The 18,552-nt window shown below is 39.8% G+C and overlaps 1 protein-coding gene across 12 annotated transcripts in view; it reads left to right on the top strand.

The window, feature by feature from the left end:
- Positions 1-18,552, top strand: part of brsk2a (BR serine/threonine kinase 2a) — a 237,867-nt gene that overhangs the window by 209,230 nt on the left and 10,085 nt on the right. For 6 of the 12 annotated variants that reach the window (XM_077211324.1, XM_077211320.1, XM_077211323.1 and 3 more), the window contains 5 exons: positions 2,063-2,897; positions 4,043-4,091; positions 7,581-7,704; positions 8,235-8,415; positions 11,503-11,592. In XM_077211324.1, coding sequence (XP_077067439.1) covers positions 2,063-2,897; positions 4,043-4,091; positions 7,581-7,704; positions 8,235-8,415; positions 11,503-11,592 — 1,279 coding nt within the window. Of the gene's footprint in view, positions 1-2,062; positions 2,898-4,042; positions 4,092-7,580; positions 7,705-8,234; positions 8,416-11,502; positions 11,593-11,697; positions 12,057-18,552 lie in introns of those variants that run through there. The other 6 variants (XM_077211329.1, XM_077211328.1, XM_077211327.1 and 3 more) reach the window with 2 other exon arrangements.

Here is an 18,552-nt window from a genome sequence, read left to right as displayed (position 1 = left end):
GTCCACCAATCAGCACGCACCTGCTCAGTCACCCCCATGGCAACCATCACACACTCCGTCACACTGCACATAATACACGACTGTGAGTGGTGGCGTTGTATTGATTTCTATAAAAAACTAATTTGGATTATATTCTTAGCTGTGACATTTTAAATTTGGACTATACATATATGGCAGATGATAGTAATAAGCAAAGGATGTTTAGGATGTTAGTAGGTGAGTGTTTTGGTGACAATTTAGTGTTCTTTATTAGGATGTCATTTATTTATTTATTTTTAAGTCCTTATCCAGCAATCACAAATGACTGGAAAGTGAAGAAAACTAACTGGTCGTAACCCGGAAATAGCATACTGGCCACTAGCAAACAAAGTAAACAAGAAAGGGAAGAACGCAAGAGTGAGTCGTAGAAGAAAGCAGTTTTTGTTTCATGGAGATATATTCTTTCATCCTATCTCCTGGAAATCCAGCTCAGGGAAGGCTGTAGAAAATCCCATTCCTCTGATTAGCACAGAAGCTCTTTGCTAAACTTTTCCAGTTGACTTGTTTAAGACAGCTCACAGATTACAGAGGCCTTGCCCTAAAGCTCAGCAACGTATAGAACAGTTTCCAAGTGGAAATTGATTTAGAAGTTCACTCTAAACCTGTTTCACATGAAAAGTGAGGATTTTAAAGACATTATTTTCATGTCTGACATAAATTAGGTTAATGTACTGCTTGTGAATTAGTTTGCTTTGATTACTTTGCTGGATTCCAATGGTGAAGAGACGAAAGTTCTTGAAATATTTCTTCAGCTTTTGTGTTTTGAGATTTGAGAGATTCATATTCAGATGCTCAGGTGCTTTAATGGTTTATAAATGATTCAGAATGTGGACGCAGTCCGGCCTTGCATTTTCATTGACGTTAGTTTGTTAGCAGATGATTCTGAGTTCAAATTCATATTGGTCAATGACATGACTTTGTCCTATATATTAATTAATTTAAAAATACATTGAAATGTAATTCATAAATACAGTGACTTAAATACTACTATGATGAATCTCTGTGATTTTTTGGACAAAGTCAAAATGGCAGGGTAATACAACTGTCCTGATATAATAATGAAAAGATTTTTTTTTATATATATTATATTATATTATATTATATTATATTATATTATATTATATTATATTATATTATATTATATTATATTATATTATATTATATTAATTATACGATTATTATATTATAAGATTATTATATAATCTAATAATATTTTAACAAAACTGCTTTAGTGCTTATTAGCAGTGAAAAAACTTTTGTCCACCAAATCAAAGTCATGTGGTGCAACCAACATGCTGAAACCTACAACAGGAAATTATATCATAGAAAGGTCGCCAGTAATCTCTTATGACTGTGTGTTGAGGTCACAAACACTTTTTACACTGAAAAAAAAAATATATTTTAAAGTAATGATTATTATCTGTACTCTCACATGTATTTGCACATTTGTATGGATATATATTATTACTTTTTGCTTAATGGCTACACCACATGTAATTTTGGGGGTTAGTAAATGTAAACCTTTGTTGAAAATGATATAAAAGTTTTTCGAAACCATATGAATCTAACTTAATGAGAACATTTCTATAAGAACTTGGCACATGTTTTAAACTGGATTTTTAAGATTTTTCCTTTTCTTTATTATGAATGTTTTATATGTCGTTCACCCAGATACTGCAAATTACGTTGTACACACCTCTCATACATGATTTCATGTTTGATGTCCAAGTTGCTCATTTCACGGAAGAAAATTAGCTGTTTAATCCCTTTTTATTTTCCCATTGGCATCTCTCTTTTGTGTGCCTGAAGAGACTCTTGATTTGCTCTTCACAATGGTCTTGTTGCATCTTTGGCTCACCGGTCTTGGCTAACTGCATGATTCTTTTGTTTCTTCTGCATCTCCACGGATCCTTTTTCTCCCTAAATGATTCCTTCCCTTTGTGTGTGTTTTACCCCTGCTGCTTTGTGACTCGTGCCTTAATTTCTCGATGTGTTCTGCTCTGGTTCTCGACTTCCCCTAAAGCCCGTCCGAAAGTTCTGTGTCCCGCCTAAGTCCACTGAGCTGCTCTTGTCCCCCAGTTCTAGTATCACTGACTTCCTAAAACCAAACTCCAATCAGAGCGGGGCAAAATCCCCAACTTCTAACTCCCTAAAACCAAACTCAGAACAAAGCGGGGCAAAACCCCCAATGTCTAACTTCCAAAAACCAAACTCAGAACAAAGTGGGGGAAAACCTGCAACGTCTAACTCCCTAAAACCAAACTCAGAACAAAGCGGGGCAAAACCCCCAACTTCTAACTCCCTAACACCAAACTCTATATCTGAGTTTCTCTTGCCCTACCCAAAGACCCAAACTCTTCCAGCCAAACCCAAAGACAAACCCTTACAGTCCGCCCGATCAAACCCTTTACCTGAAACCGAGCCTGAACCCATTTTGACAGCCAAGTCAGAACCTTCGACTCCGTGTCAGCCTCAAGCTCCCTGTTTTCCGGGCACCCCACTGGTGCGACGGGCGACCCCCGCCTCCATCACTCCCCCTACGCTCTCAGTCCCTTTTAGGCCTGTTGTCCCTCTTTCCCCCATCCGTCTACACCACTTTCACCCTGTGTCCGGCTCTGACCACACCACCAAATCTATCCCTACCATACAGGTGACCCCCCACCCCTCTCCAAGGGGCAGCCCTATCCCTACCCCCAAAGGAACGCCCGTGCACACGCCTAAGGAAAGCCCAGCGGGAACGCCGACCCCTACGCCACCCCCCAGCCCCTCCATCGGGGGAATGCCCTGGAAGACTCGCCTCAACTCCATCAGGAACAGCTTCCTGGGCTCGCCACGCTTTCACCGCAGGAAACTGCAAGGTATCGTGAGAAATTGGTGGATATAGTCAACAATCTACAATTCATCCATCCATCCATCCATTCTCCAAACCACATGTCCTGTGTAGGGTCACGGGTCATTATAGACCTAAAATAAAACTCTTACCTCCTCCAGATTGACTGGATTTGTTTAATGGTTGTTGTAGCTAAATTGTCTCATTTACATATACTGACTGTAAAACTAATAATAAGCCTGCTTCCATGGTTACCACCTCACTTTGTTTAAGTAGCATCAGTTTGCATTTCTAAATACCTTGTACTGCATGTGACCCATTAATCATCCAGTTTTATTGTTGGCATAACTTTTAAAGGTGCAGTGTGTGATTTTTAGCGGCATCTAGTGGTGAGGTTACGAATTGCAACCACCAAAATTTACGGTGGCCGACAGGAAAATATGTCATCGTCTGAGACAGCCAGTTCAACAATGAGGTTTCTTTACAAGGATAAATTAAGAAATTATGTTTACTTAATTATTCAGTAAAACTATATGTTATTGCGAATATTATTGTTACTTGTTCATCATTGTGTCAGTGTTTTATTCGCTGAACTAAGCTCGCTTCCTTGCACGAAGAACAACATAGTAACGAAACGCGTTTGTCCGTTTAGGGCTACTCTAGAAACATGTCGGCGTATGCTCATTCTAAGGTAATACAAATATAACGGTTCATTAAGTAAGGTCTTTATACACCACTGAAATCTTCTTTTTCAAGGTAGTGAGGAAACACACTCTGTAGCACTGTGTGTTCGCTGTCGTCTACGGTAGAAACATGACGACACAATATGTCGACCTCTATAGAAGGGGGTGCCCGCAGTTATGGAGATATAAATGTCTCATTCTAAGGTTATAAAAACATATCGGTTCATTATGCAAGGTCTTTGTACACCACTGAAAACATAGTTATGGATCTTATATTGCATTTCTGTCAATAGATCCTCAGAAATATTACACAATTGCACCTTTAAGCCCAAGCTGAATGAGTAACCTTTGATAAATACTCCTTTGCATGCAACTATAGGCTCTAATTATGTATGTCCTACATAGTGAGATGTTGAATTAGTTAAAGAACTATTTGAAAGTCATACAACCTTAATGAATGACAAAAACATATTTGCTTTATTCTGAACAGTTCCCACTCAAGAGGAAATGTCCAGCCTCACGCCAGAGTCTTCCCCAGAGTGAGTATACATATTTTTATATCGTCATGGATTTTCCTTTGACCTCTTTTGCCTTTTTATCAAGCTATTGAATACAAAGCTATTAATTGAATTGTTTATACACTGCCTGGCCAAAAAAAAAAAGTCACTGTTTGGATTTAAATGGGCAAATGCTTAAAATTCTAGTATTGGAACATTATTGCAGTAATTATAATGTTTCTAGCATGTTATATGTTTGGCATCAGTTCTTCTAACACTAACTGATGGAGTGTGTAGCTTTTCATTTCTTAAACAACCGTGCAGGAAGACTAATCATGGCCATATTCCAGGATGACAATGTCAAGATTCATCAAGCTCAAATTGTGAAAGAATGGTTGGGAGGAGCATGAATAATCATTTTCACACATGAATCGGCTCTTCTGAGCTCTTCTTTAAATTCATTGAACATCTTTGAGATGTGCTGGAGGAGACTTTACAGAGTGCTGGACTCTTTACTACAATGTAAAGTAGTGAGTGTACAGCGTGTATAACAGTGTAAATTTGGGAAACGCTTCATTTTACAGTACGTTAACTTGTGTGTACTTACAGTGTACTTACCTAAGAAACTACTGGGTAATAACGCTTAATTTTACAGTGCATTAACTTGCGTGTACTTACAGTGTACTTACCTAAGAAAGTACTGGGTAATCTAAGGTAAGTACATGGGTTAAGGTTAGGTTTAGGGGTAGGTTCAGGGTTAGTACCTAGTTATTACCCAGTTATTGTAATTACTATAATAAGTACATAGTATGTACATGGGGAACAGGACTGTAAAATGAAGCGTTACCTAAATTTGCTGTCCCCTCAAAATAACTCAACACACAGCCATTAATGTCTAAACCACTGGCAACAAAAGTGAGTACACCCCTAAGTGAAAATGTCCAAATTGGGCCCAGTTAGCCATTTTCCCTCCCCGGTGTCATGTGACTCGTTAGTGTTTCAAGGTCTCAGGTGTGAATGGGGAGCAGGTGTGTTAAGTTTGCTCTCACTTTCTCTAATACTGGTCACTGGAAGTTCAACATTGCACCTCATGGCAAAGAACTCTCTAAGGATCTGAAAAAAAGATTTGTTGCTCTATATAAAGATGGCCTAGGCTGTAAGAAGATTGCCAAAACCCTGAAACTGAGCTGCAGCAAAGGTGGCCGAGGCCATAGAGCGCTTAACAGGACAGGTTCCACTCAGAAAAGGCCTCGCCATGGTTGACCAAAGAAGTTGAGTACACGTGCCCAGCATCATATGCACAAAATAGCCTGCAAACAGTTTGCTGAAGACAATCAGACTAAAGACATGATTTACTGGAACCATGTCCTGTGGTCTGATGAGACCAAGATAAACTTATTTGGTTCAGATGGTGTCAAGCGTGTGTGGCGGGGTACAAAGACAAGTGTGCCTACAGTCAAGCATGGTGATGGGAGTGTCATGGTCTGGGGATGCATGAGTGCTGGCGGCACTGGGGAGCTACAAATGTACACTGTTATACAAGCTGTACACTCACTACTTTACATTGTAGCAAAGTGTCATTACTTCAGTGTTGTCCAATATATAATATATATAAAGATATAATAAAATATTTACAAAATTGTAAGGGGTGTACTCACATTTGTGAGATACTGTATATATATATATATATATATATATATATATATATATATGGACATTTGGTTTCCATGAACGTGCAATAGTGCTTTAACAGCTTACCATTAAGTCAGTTTTGTGCTGGAAACACCTCAAAATACAGCCGCCAAGAAACCTCCTCTGAAAAAGACGAATTGTAGACCTTGAACAATACTTACCCAACAACAGTGTTGATGTAAAACCCCCTTAGCACTTCAGAAATCATTGTGAGTAATGTTTGCCTCTGTTAAACCATTTAGTGTTTTTTCCTCTCTAATGGAAGCTCAGTCATATCTTTCTCCCACCGAGGGTCTCAGCGCACAGCAGACAGCAGTCGCAAACTCTCTCCCCCACACGGAGTGATGCCTCATCCTCTTTTGTTTTCTATTTTGTCTTCCATAACTTATCCGCCTCTCTCTCGCTCTCCGTGCCAGCAGGATAAGCCGCGGCACTCTCTGCTTTCTTTTGTCATCCTCTGTCATAAATCAGTTTCTGGAACCTAAGTTGTGAGCGACTGTGCTTTGTTGATACACAGCACTGGCGGACTGAAGCTTTTTAGAGCTAGAATAATGTTTAGACAGACAGTTATTCCTTTATATGCTCAAACAAGACCAAATTACAGCTGCTAGTTTAAACACCAGGGGTTTTGGTTGATTTTCCATCAACAGAGATGGTTTAATTCTCAGAGCACTACTGCAGCAAAATTGCAACAGTTGCTTATCAATACTTTCTCTAAATATGGGTTACAAATGCATATAATGGCAGCTTATACTCTGAAATTTATCATAGAAATATGCAGACATATTTTTAGAATTTATTTATTTAAATTTCCTAGCATTGCTAAGTCAGCATGGTCACCGAGACAAAATATCAATTAACATTTCTTAATATTATCAATGTTTAAAACAAATTCAAGCATATTTTTGTGTAAACTGATATTCCTTAATTTTTTTAGAAATCTTTGAGGAACAGAGAGGTTAAAAGAACAGCATTTATTTGAAAAAAAAAAGCTTTTGTAGCATAATAAATGTCACTTTTAATAAATATAATGCCTCCAATGTTATATACATTATATATATATATATATATGTGTATATATATATATGTATATATATATATATATATATATATATATATATATATATGGCATTTTATTCAAATATATAAATATACATTCGTACAGATTTACAATTAAGTATATTTTTGTTCACAGTTAGTTACATTTTTAGTGATAGAAACATAGCAACATTCCAAAGATATTTAAACCTGTGCAAAATCTTTTATGAATTGCAACAGTTAATGGGTGTTAAGGGTTAACAATACATATTCCATTCATTAAATCAAAGATAAATATTCCAAGCTATTTTTATTGTAGCCAAATAAAACTCAAAGGGCGCTACTAAATGTACATATGTACATTTGTACGCCACTAAATACGTGAGCCAATTTTGCAAGTCTTCTTTAATTTATATCACAACAAATGATGCATTCATATTTTGGCTTTTCTAAAAATTCACTTCCTAAAATGCATTTTAGGAGCTAAACATCAACCAGGGTGAATATTTACAAGCATTTTTTTTAGCTGTGCGGCGAGAGCATTTTATGGATTTTTGTACGACTTCATTAAATTTTTCTCACAGCCATCAATATAACCTCATGCAAAGTCCATCATGTTAATTCATGGTAGATGCTCTGCTGTGTGCCATTCTCGAGTCCCTTTTATAAATTATTCAATATCAATTTATTTTGCATAACCGCCATAGGATCTGTCTTATTCTGAGCTCTGATATGGACTGATCTTGTATCCCCTGAAGACTTCATAAAAAGTTCATGTTTAGTATTTCTCTCGCCCTGCAGACTTGCCAAAAAATCTTGGTTTGGGAACTTCATCAACCTAGAGAAAGAAGAACAGATCTTTGTGGTTATTAAGGACAAGCCACTAAGCTCTATAAAAGCCGACATCGTCCACGCCTTTCTCTCGGTAAGAAATGAGTTTTGCATGCCTCCAATCCCGTTTCATTCCAATGTTTTGAACGACAGCTATGAATATTTGAATATATGCTTCTACGTTCTCTCTATCAGATCGAAAGATTTTCCTTGTCGCAGCAGTTTTGATAGGCTTGGCCGGAAGCTTGTGTTTTTTACGTTTGCAAACACCTTTCTGATTTGTGTTTCATTTCTGTAAAATGCTAGTGTGTGATGTTTCCATCCTTCCCTGTGGTGGCCTCTTTCATTAGAGGTCAATGGAAAATCAACGCTGGGCATGAATCATTAGCATATAGATGTTGTGCCTCGAGAGATTTGTGGAAAAGGGAAAGGAGTTTAGTGTGTCATTTAGACCGGCAAGTGGTTTAAATGTCTGTTTAAAAACTTGCTTGTCGTGGTTAGTGATGTTTTCCTCACATTCGGCTACACGAAAGTTATAAATAGCCACAAGTTTCCATAGGGTTTCCTCGCAGGTGCTTTCAAATATGGAAGAGGTAATCGAGCTTTACCTTTCTCCTCCCTCAGATACCCAGCCTCAGTCACAGCGTCATCTCGCAGACGAGTTTTCGGGCCGAGTACAAATCTACAGCTGGTCCCACCGTCTTCCAAAAGCCTGTTAAGTTCCAGGTTGACATCACATACACCGAGAGCACCGTGACCACCAAGGAGAACGGCATCTATTCAGTCACCTTTACTCTGCTCTCAGGTAAACACAGCAAATGCAATCAACATCACCAATCATCAAGCCCTTAAAAACACCAAAATAGCTGTGGGGAAAAGCTTATTTTTACTTTTATTTTTAAATTATTTTTACCTTTTTGAATCTTATTTGGGGTAATCACATTCAATATGTCAGAATAACCTTCAACACTATTTTTACAAGGAAAACAATCCCTGGTAGAGCACAGATTGGGTCCATTTGGCAGCATGGTTGGATGATAAAAGCTAGAAAAAATATATTTATTGATATTGTTCTGCCTTTTGACGATCTGTATGTATCTCGATATTGATATCTCGAAATAGCTTATTTAGGGTATTTTTTCGGTCATATTTAGCAATAATTTTGACCGAAAAGCCTTTGTTGCCAAATACTGTAGATTCAAAACGATTCATTAAAAAAGTTATTAATATATATATATATATAACATTTATATTCACCAATACATTGTTACTATGCAAGAAGAAGAAATATGCCACGGGGGAATAGAGTGATAACAGAGTGATAACAGCCATCAGGTAGGATCGTGAAACTACTCCGAAAAAATTTCGGGATTACTTTGAAAATAAAATTCACTTAGAAATTGCTAGCAAATGTTATAATTACAAAGAAACGGCAAGTAACACATTGAATTTAATGTGAAGTTCTGAAGTACAAAGAGGTAAATAGTTAGTCTGGCTATCATCAGACCAAGCTCAATCTTTTAAGATTGAACATTGGTCACAGTCTGCTCTGTATTTTCTACTGCACAAGAGGCGTGATCAACGGGCATAGTTCAAATGACTCTGTACGCAATTGGATAGTCCTTCAACCAATCAGACTAACGATCCGGGTGACGTATTTTGCAGTGAAAACTCCAGGCAGGAAACGTGTTCGTTTGGAGCGTTGATCAGCGGTTTGCAAAAGCAGCAATGGCATCGAGCGTTTTTTGCAGGATGGGGGAAAAAAAACATGAAAGTGAGTGGTATTTACACCCACTTGAGCGATTTATTTGCTAAATCAAAAAGAAGCCATTTAGCGTCGTCGAGAGGTTAAAAGGAATTGGATTGGATTAAACCCGCCAATAGAGCGCCAGGTGGATAAGCCGGTTTGTGATTGGTTCCTGCAAAATTGTAACGGAAGCAGGATAAAAGCTGCAGGGCGAAATCAAATCTCCAGCAGATCAGGCTGGCTTTACCCAGTCTAGTAAATAATATTTTCTTGTAAAGAATCTTACAGCGTAGTTTAATGACATTAGGTCTCATTCACTAATAATAATTAGCAGACTATTTGTATTTATGCACACTGGAGAACATCTGACTAATCCACAACAATGTGTTCTTAAACTTGTTCTAATGGGAATGTATTTGGAGTATTCTCAATAAGTGTCAGTCATTTGCATAAAACAAAACCTAAACCATCTCCATGTAAGGGCCATATATTAAGCTCAGCAAACAAATTATGCATATATATAATGTAATTGAGATAACACATTTATGAGGCCCCTTAGAGAATGTGATTTTCGCATGTGTGGTTTCAGTTGTTCCCTCATTTAGAGTACATTACAGTATGACAAGTTATAGATCAATTATGATTTGTTTGTGAAAACGTTTGTATGATTTCACACACAAATTGGTGCATACGCATGGTTAGTGGTTCTGACAGTGTACACTTAGTCTTGGCTAAATTAGATGAAGCTAAACACAGGTGTAAATGGGGTCTGGAACATTTTGAGCTTGTCCACTTTTGACTACTTCCAGAGGTAGTCGAAAATGCAATCTGGTCAAAATGCATGACCGCAAATGCAAATTTCATAGTGTAAACGCTCATGTGGTCAGATGCGTTCGAACAGCCACAAAAGGCTAGCCTGGGAAAACCCAGACGAACTTCTGGCAAATTTAGATTTGCTCTGCAAGTTAGTCTGGCGTAGAGCCCATTCAAGCTCATTTCCAATCTTTCCAAATCGAGGCACCAATCACAAACGTTGAGGCGGGCTTTACAAGATGATGATCGATCTGATTGGTTTTGAGGTCTATGCAATTGCGCCCAGAGGCATTTGAGCGACGTCCATTGGTGACGCCCCTTTGGAAGTGAGCTGTCAATGAACCTTCCCCAGACCCTAACTCAGTTACGACTGAGAAGGGTCTGGTTTTAACCAGGCTAACAACAGACCGTCTTATCTCCACCTACTAACCTCATGTGTAAGCATTATGGGAAGCGCTAGCCAGACGGGATTTAAACTTTGTCGACTGAAGACCCAAGTTTGGTTTGAAGACGAAAAATGTACCAAACACACTGTTCTCTCACCATTCCTGATTTATAACACACTCACAGCATTCGCTGTGGACTATCAGAGCAGAAACGAAAGCTAATGCTCTCCGTATATATTTTTTTTGTCGTCTCCTTTTGTCTTCATATATAAATAGCTTGAGTTTGTTTTGTCCATTAGATTGAAAGATCTGAAAAAACACATACATTTACCCGCCCATAGACCCTCCCCTCGAAGAAATTAGGACAGAAGTGGTTGAAAGTGGACAAAAGAGACAGATTAAAACCCCCAGTGCAAACGGGAATGTGTCTTCCTCTTCGACCAAAACTCATCTTAATACCAGGTGTGAAGAGGGCCAATGTGACAGCACCTTCAGAAACATTTCAATTTAATTCTCAGATTGCGCAAAATAGCCTCTTACACACACCACATATAACATCAGTATATTGCAGAAGTTGTAATAACAACTAAGATAAATTGAACACCTAAAAATAGGTTGTAGAAGTATTGGCTAATACATCATTCTCCTTTATTTTCTTCCAGTGTGTGGCCCATGACGTTGTCCACCTAGCTGAGATAAGAAGGACCACAAGAAAACTAGTAGTTTTACAATATATTCCTGTCAGATTCCTAAAAGGCTTCTAGGGCTTACGGTCCTAATTTAGATTTGTCTGTCTGTGGATGTATTTCTTCTTTTACTATGATCCAACCATGACTTGAATGAGTAGTCAACTAATCCGTCTTAAGGAACCCCCTCCCCAACTTCTAGTTTCAACAAGAAAATGCCTCTTTTCTTTTTACATGTGACCTGTTACACTTTATTGTAGGTCCAAGTCGGCGCTTTAAGCGGGTGGTAGAGTCGATTCAGGCGCAATTGTTAAGCACACACGACCAGCCGGGGGTCCAACAGCTGTCTGGTGAGTATAAATCCCCTGTCCCTTCCCCCAATCCCACCCGAGCCCCATGTTCCCTCTCACATGCCTCTGCTTCATCACGCATGCCCCCGCACCCCTCGACCGCAGCACAGCATCACAGTACTCTCCACATGATCCCAACCTAAAGCAAACCCCTGCAGACGCTAGAAGAGATGGGGAGTTTTCAGTTCTTGGTGATTCCCTTCGGCCACACCGATGCTCCAATTTCTCAGGCGGCATTAGCGGTAGCCTTCCCTGACAGTTCTCCAAACCTGAGCACCTCGGCTTCATGATTTCTAGCTTTGGGAGACTGTGTCCTTGTTGGGTGATAGATTTGGGCTGTTAATATAAAGGTTTCTTGTACAGTTTCAGGTCGGGATAACTCCGAAACCGAAGTCTTGCTTTGTCCCCATCAGTTTGATCAGACAACTATTGTGCTAAACCAAACAGAACACAAAAGACACAAATCAGGGAAATTACAATAAAAATAATATTTTTCAATGTTTTTCAGTGTATACCATCTAATACTTCAAACTATTCAGAGTTTCAAGGATGAACAGCTGGTTATGTGGTTCATCAGAGGAGAAAAGAAAAGAAAGCCACTTTTTGCATCCTATTCTTCGTTTACCCGGTGCACGTCCTCTCTTTTTGACACATGATGATATTTGACTGTGTCCCAACCATCTCCCTGATTACAGCTCCACTTACTGGTCTGACAGATGAACAACAACATCTTATAGACAAAACCAATACATATAACCCAACTTTTTAGGTTTTATCAAATGCACACCAACACAGATGTTCCAGTATATTAGTTATTTAGTTAGATATTTAGTTACTGTATATTTAGCAACTTTGATATTTTCCTGTTATTTGTTCTAAAAGTCAAGTCAGCCAAGTCTTGGGGTGGTGATGGTGCAGTGGATAAGACCTATGCCTTTGGTGTGAGAGACCCGGGTTCAAATCCACTGTGAGACACCAATGTGTCCCTGAGCAAGACACTTAACCCCTAGTTGGTGCAGAGGCGTGCAAGCTCTGAAATACATCAATTGTAAGTCGCTTTGGATAAAAGCGTCAGCTAAATGAATAAATGTAAATATAAGTCACATTTAGGCAGCTTTACAGTGATAAGAGGAAAATAATGCAACTAAGTTTGTTTGAAGAAGAAAATACCCTCACGGTCCATCTTAAGTACACTGAAAAAAAATACTTTTCTTACTTTGTATTTTTATCTTGTTTCTAGTCCAGTATCTAAAAATTCTTAAATCAAGATGCATTTACTAGATGAGTAAAATGCCATGAATATTATGTCTTGTTTTCTGGGTAAATAAATCAAAATTAAGCGAATTGTTGCTTAAAAAAACAATAGTATCTGCCAATGGGGTAAGAAAAAATAATCTTAATTCAGACTGAAACACAATTATTTTTCTTACCCCATTGGCAGATAATTTAGCTTTTTTTGCTAATTTGTGGTCATCGACAGTGTTTGTTAATGCCACTTTGGGGAGGTTACAGGGAGCGTTGGGCAACAGGAAATACATTACAGACCATCTCAAGAGAGTCGATCCTCCCTTTTTCTCCTCCTGTTGTCCTTCTCTGTTCCCTTTCACTGTCTACCACACTTTCTCCTTCCCTTTCACTCAAACATGTCACATTCATTGCTCTTCAAGTCTCATTCAGCGCTGTATGACTCACTGTGGTTTGGACGCACTATACAGCACTGCACAGATGAATGGCACATACTCACTGCAGTCAGAATGCACGTACCAATCCAAAAATAAACATTAATAAATAAACTAAAATCACTGATTTAATTATGTTATTTTGTGGAGGACGTTGTGGTTTTCTGTGTGTATGAAAATAACTAACATCCTAATGTTCTTTAGTTTCATAAAACTATTTTTATTCCAAACAAGCATAATCATCCACACAAACTTGTCTAATAACCACCCAACCGAAGTCCTCTCGTCCCTAATGTGGTCTAGTTGAAGACATCAGGCCCCATGCTTGTTAATGGGAAATTGCTCATTTGCTTCACTTGGGCATGATGAAGAGCACACACAGCAAATTTAATGTGCTAATGCACTGATCCGATTTATTTTTATTTTATATTTTATTTTACCCCCCCCTATTTTTTTTAATTTTCAACTTTTTTTTTGTCTGCTCTTATTTGTGAAAGTTTTGTTCGGTGTCAACACACGTTTCTCTCTCTCACATGTAATCATACGTTTATCTCTCTCACATGTAAACACATGCTTCTCTCTCTCACATGTATCCAGAGAACTCTCAGTTTGCTGCAAAAACTGGTAAAGTCGCAAGGTCAAAGTGTGGTAAGACTCTTACGGCTTGTGTGTTAAATACACCAAATTGCACCACAATTACAGTGGACAAAAAGAGTACCAAAACACTTAACACTTAAACGTGTGAATGTCTTTGCATTAGCTAACAAATCAATCCAATTTGGCATTTACAAAAAAAAGGCTTTTTTTGTGAAATGTTTTGCTTGAAAAGCATGCTTGTGCTATCATTCTTTAAAACAAAAGCCACTTGCATAATTATATTGTGTTATCTAATACAGTGGTTCAACACAATGTTTATGCTGTAATTATGACAAAACTGCTCGTTTTCAAACTGCTTTCATCAACAGAAACTGTGAGTAGGGGGAGGAAAGAAGTATGATCACAGTTTAAATCTCGATTTCATGTGTTTTTTTTATTCGAATGTTAATGTAGATGATCAAAACACAGCCTTTTGTTATGTTAATATATTAATACCAATTTATTAATTTAAATACTTTTAAGTCATCCTGCAGTTTGCCGAGGCCTCCTGGCTGAGAACCATCGGTTTATACAATGACATTCAGACAGTTTAAGTAAGACTTAAAGGGTAGTTCACTCAACAATTAAGATTCTGTCACCAATATATGATTCCATCCAATGTTGCGAATTTATGCACAAAATCATCAATACCTGGGAAATTGGTGCAAAATGAACACAATTTGCTGCAATCGGGGAAGCCACTGTGGCTCTTTTTTCCTCCATCATAAATGACATAAATGCGCAGACGAAACGCATTAAACACTGCCCTGTTATCTTGCATTCGGATGTTGGTTTTTGGGAACGCAATTGCTTAAAGGGTCATTTCACCGGTGGAGACATGAATATGTATTGAAAGTGGGTCATATATGTAGTAGAATAGTATCATAAATTTCTAATTTGGGACCTTCTTGGCCGATAAGAGGCAGAAAATGACTTTTTAGTGCTTGTGGATTGTAGACAACAATCCCCATAGTGCATTGCAATGCTCAGCTCCGCAGACCTCTCCCACTACAGTAGAAGAAAAATCTTTTTTATTATTTTTTATTGTCATTATGCTCACACATAGCAAAATTTTGTATGAGACTCTCGGCTTAAAAAAAAAAAGTGACAGCAATTATATAAACACAAGCAATTCTATAACACAAACAATTATATGACACAAGCAATTATAAGCCTAACTTTTTAAATAGATATATAAAAATAGAAATAAAATACCTCAAGTAAAAACCGAACACTAAATATATTCAATAGCAGCAGAGTGAATATATACTTGAGTATTAAAATCAAAAATGAAAACGTAGTGCAGCAGTGCAAAACAATCCGCCACGATGCGGCTGGCCCTCTTCCTGATTCGGACAGCATATATTTTGTCCAGGTCTGGTAGATGGCCCATGATCCTCTGAGCAGTTCTCACCACCCGTGCAAAGTCCTTCCTTTCCTTTGCGGTGCAGCTGCCATACCAAACCGTTGCATTTAAACAAAGTATGCTTTCTATTGTAGCACTGTAGAAGTTCTTGAGCAACTGAGAGCCGAGTCCAGTACTTTTTAACTTCCTGAGGAAGAAAAGACGTTGTTGCGCCTTCTTCACCAGGTGTGATGTATTAACTGACCAGGACAGGTCAGATGAAATATGGACTCCCAGGAACTTAATACTATCCACACCCTCCACTGCGTCCCCCCGTATACAAAGAGGAGCGCGCTTTGTCTTCCTGGACCTTCTGAAGTCCACTATCACCTCCTTGGTCTTGTTGGTGTTCAAAATAAGATTATTTGTTGAACACCAATATATCAGGTGCTGGATCTCCTCTCTGTATTGAGTCTCATCATTTTCAGATATGAGACCCACTACGGTGGTGTCGTCCGCAAACTTCACGAGCGTATTTGTGGAATGAATAGCAAGACAGTCATGAGTAAAAAGGCTGAAGAGGGCCGGGTTGAGCACACAGCCCTGCGGTGTTCCAGTGTTCAGGATAAGAGTGGAAGATGTAAAGTTCCCTATCCTCACCAACTGTGGACGATTCGTGAGAAAATCCCTGATCCAGGAACACAGTGAAACTGATAGTCCCAGGTTGTGGAGCTTCAGCACCAGCTTGTCTGGGAGAACTGTGTTAAAAGCTGAGCTGAAGTCCACGAATAACATCCTAACATAAGTGTTGGGGTGCTGCAGGTGTGTCATGGCTATATGGAGTGCTAGCGAGACAGCATCCTCTGTAGAGCGGTTCATCCTGTAGGCGAACTGAAGGCTATCGAGACCATCAGGGATAACATCTCTGATGTGATTAAGGAGGATCCTCTCAAAACACTTCATGATTACCGGGGTTAGGGCAACTGGACGGGAATCATTGAGGCAAGTGCCAACTGATTTTTTTTGGCACAGGCACAATGATAGAGGTTTTGAGGCAGACAGGGACCCTAGCAAGCTGCAGGGACAGGTTGAAAATGTCCAGGAAAACTCCTGCCAGCTGGTCAGCAAGCCTTGTTGATATTGATGTGCCTCTGCAGGACGAGGGGCTGGTCACTTTGCTTATAGTCCGTAATGGTCCTGATACCTCTCCACATATTACGTGGGTTGTTGTTATTGAAGTGCTTCTCAATGCGCTGTTTGTACTTCAGTTTTGCCAGTTAGATACCCTTTTTCAGTTCTTTCCGGGCCCTACTGTAAGCTGGCCTGTCTCCTGACCCGTAAGTGCATCCCGGGATTTGAGCAGATGCCGCACTGTACCATCCAACCATGGCTTCTGATTGGAAAAAACCATGATGGTCTTTGTGGGCAGGGCAACGTCAGTGCAGAAATCAACATAGGACAGAACAGCAGAAGTATATTCCTCAAGATTAGCACCCTGTTTGAACACATCCCAGTCTGTATGCTCGAAACAGTCTTGTAGTGCTGAGGAGGCCTCCTCAGTCCAGATCTGGACGGTTCTAGTTGTAGGTTTAGTCCTGCAGATCAGAGGTTAATAAGCCGGGATCAGCTTCACTGTGATGTGATCTGACATGTCCAGGTGTGGATCTGCATAAGCTTTATATGCTCCCGGAATGTTACAATAAACCTGATCCAGTATGTTATTTTCTCTGGTTGGAAAATCAACGAATCTATAAAATTTAGAAAGCACTGATTTCAGCTCTAGATGGTTAAAGTCCCCAGCTACAATCACAGCCGCCTCTGGATTTGCGTTCATCTGAGTGCTAATCAGACAATACAGTTCGTCCAGTGCTAATTGAGGATTTGCTCTCGGTGGTAAATAAGCTGCTATGATTATAACAGAGCCGAGTTGTCTGACCAGTTTGAACGGCCTGCACTTCACTGCCAGATATTCCAGATCAGGGGAGCAGAATGTCCCGATAAGATTAGTAGCAGTACACCACAAGTTATTAATGTAAAGCAACAAACCTCCGCCTTTGTTCTTCCCTGAAGCTGCGGTCCTGTCGGCTCGGAACAGAGAGTGACCCGCTAGCTCTACCGCAGCATCGGGTATGTTGTTATCCAGCCAGGTCTCTGTGACGATTGCCACACAGCTGTCCATCCTCCACGAAGCGAACCTCAAGCGGATCTCGTCCAACTTGTTGGTGAGAGACCTGCCATTCGCGAGGAGAAGGCTGGGCAACGCCGGTCTGTGTGGATTTGCATATAGCCTAGCACGCAGCCCGCTCCGCTTACCCCGCTACAGTAGCTAGCTTAACTGCAAGATATTTGTGCAATGAACCTGCCACGTTAGCATGTTAACAAAATGAAAATAAACTTACTTTACAGAAAGACGACCATTTGATCCTGTAGGCTTTGGCTGACGTTGCCAGTTGAACTTAGGTATTCTAAAGTAGATCTCCAGGACGCCGCTATCCATATAGGGTGCGAAACTCGGGTGAGCAACAACACACACGTCCGTGTCATCCTCCGATTCCGTAGCACCGCTGGAATTTTCGGCAGCAGACAGACTCTTGTCCTGTGTCCATTGGGGCACAGTGAGAGCACAGGCAACACCAATCTGCCCCAGCTCGAGCCATTGCGGGCTACTCGTCCGCGGCAGGCAGATCGTCTGCATCGGCTGTTGGCAGCAGCTTCAGCCGCCTCCGGTTCCTCCATAGCCCTCAGCTGCTCGTCGCTATACTGTGGCTCATAAAGGTAGCAACGAACATCCGTTTCTACCATAACTTCATCAAAATCCAGATCCTCCTTAAAGCATCCGCCTGTGTATTCAGTACCTTCGTCCATATTTTCAAAAAGTTTCTCCCGGTGAAATCAAACGCACTGGCACTGATCTGATAGGTCTGTTAGCGCATTAGGTCCAACCCCCTATGGGCGGGTTTGAAAGGGTGGGAACTAGTGCTTGTAGTCTTCACAGAAATCCCCCCCTTTTACACTTCCTCCTACAATGACGTTAAATGACGATTTTTGCGTCATTGTAGGAGGAAGTGAAAAAGGTAAATAGAGGATTTCTCTCGTCTCAGGGGAAAATGAAAGAGTGTTGCACGACGATTCAATAGTATGACTGGATTTCTAACAATGGAAATCTTAATGCAAATGGGTGGAGTGACCCTTTAAGACGCTTCTGGGAGGACCTTTTATCACATTCTGATGGCAGACTTCGGCTCAGGCATTTCAGAATGATCAAACCAAAATTTGAGATGCTGTGCACTGGTTAGTCCA

The sequence above is a fragment of the Siphateles boraxobius genome, unplaced genomic scaffold, assembly GCF_051911475.1.
Source record: "Siphateles boraxobius isolate OS27281-9 unplaced genomic scaffold, OSU_SipBor_1 65, whole genome shotgun sequence".
NCBI lineage: Eukaryota > Metazoa > Chordata > Actinopteri > Cypriniformes > Leuciscidae > Siphateles > Siphateles boraxobius.
Note: the sequence above shows the minus strand (reverse complement) of the source record. Positions and strands in the feature narration are given on the sequence as shown.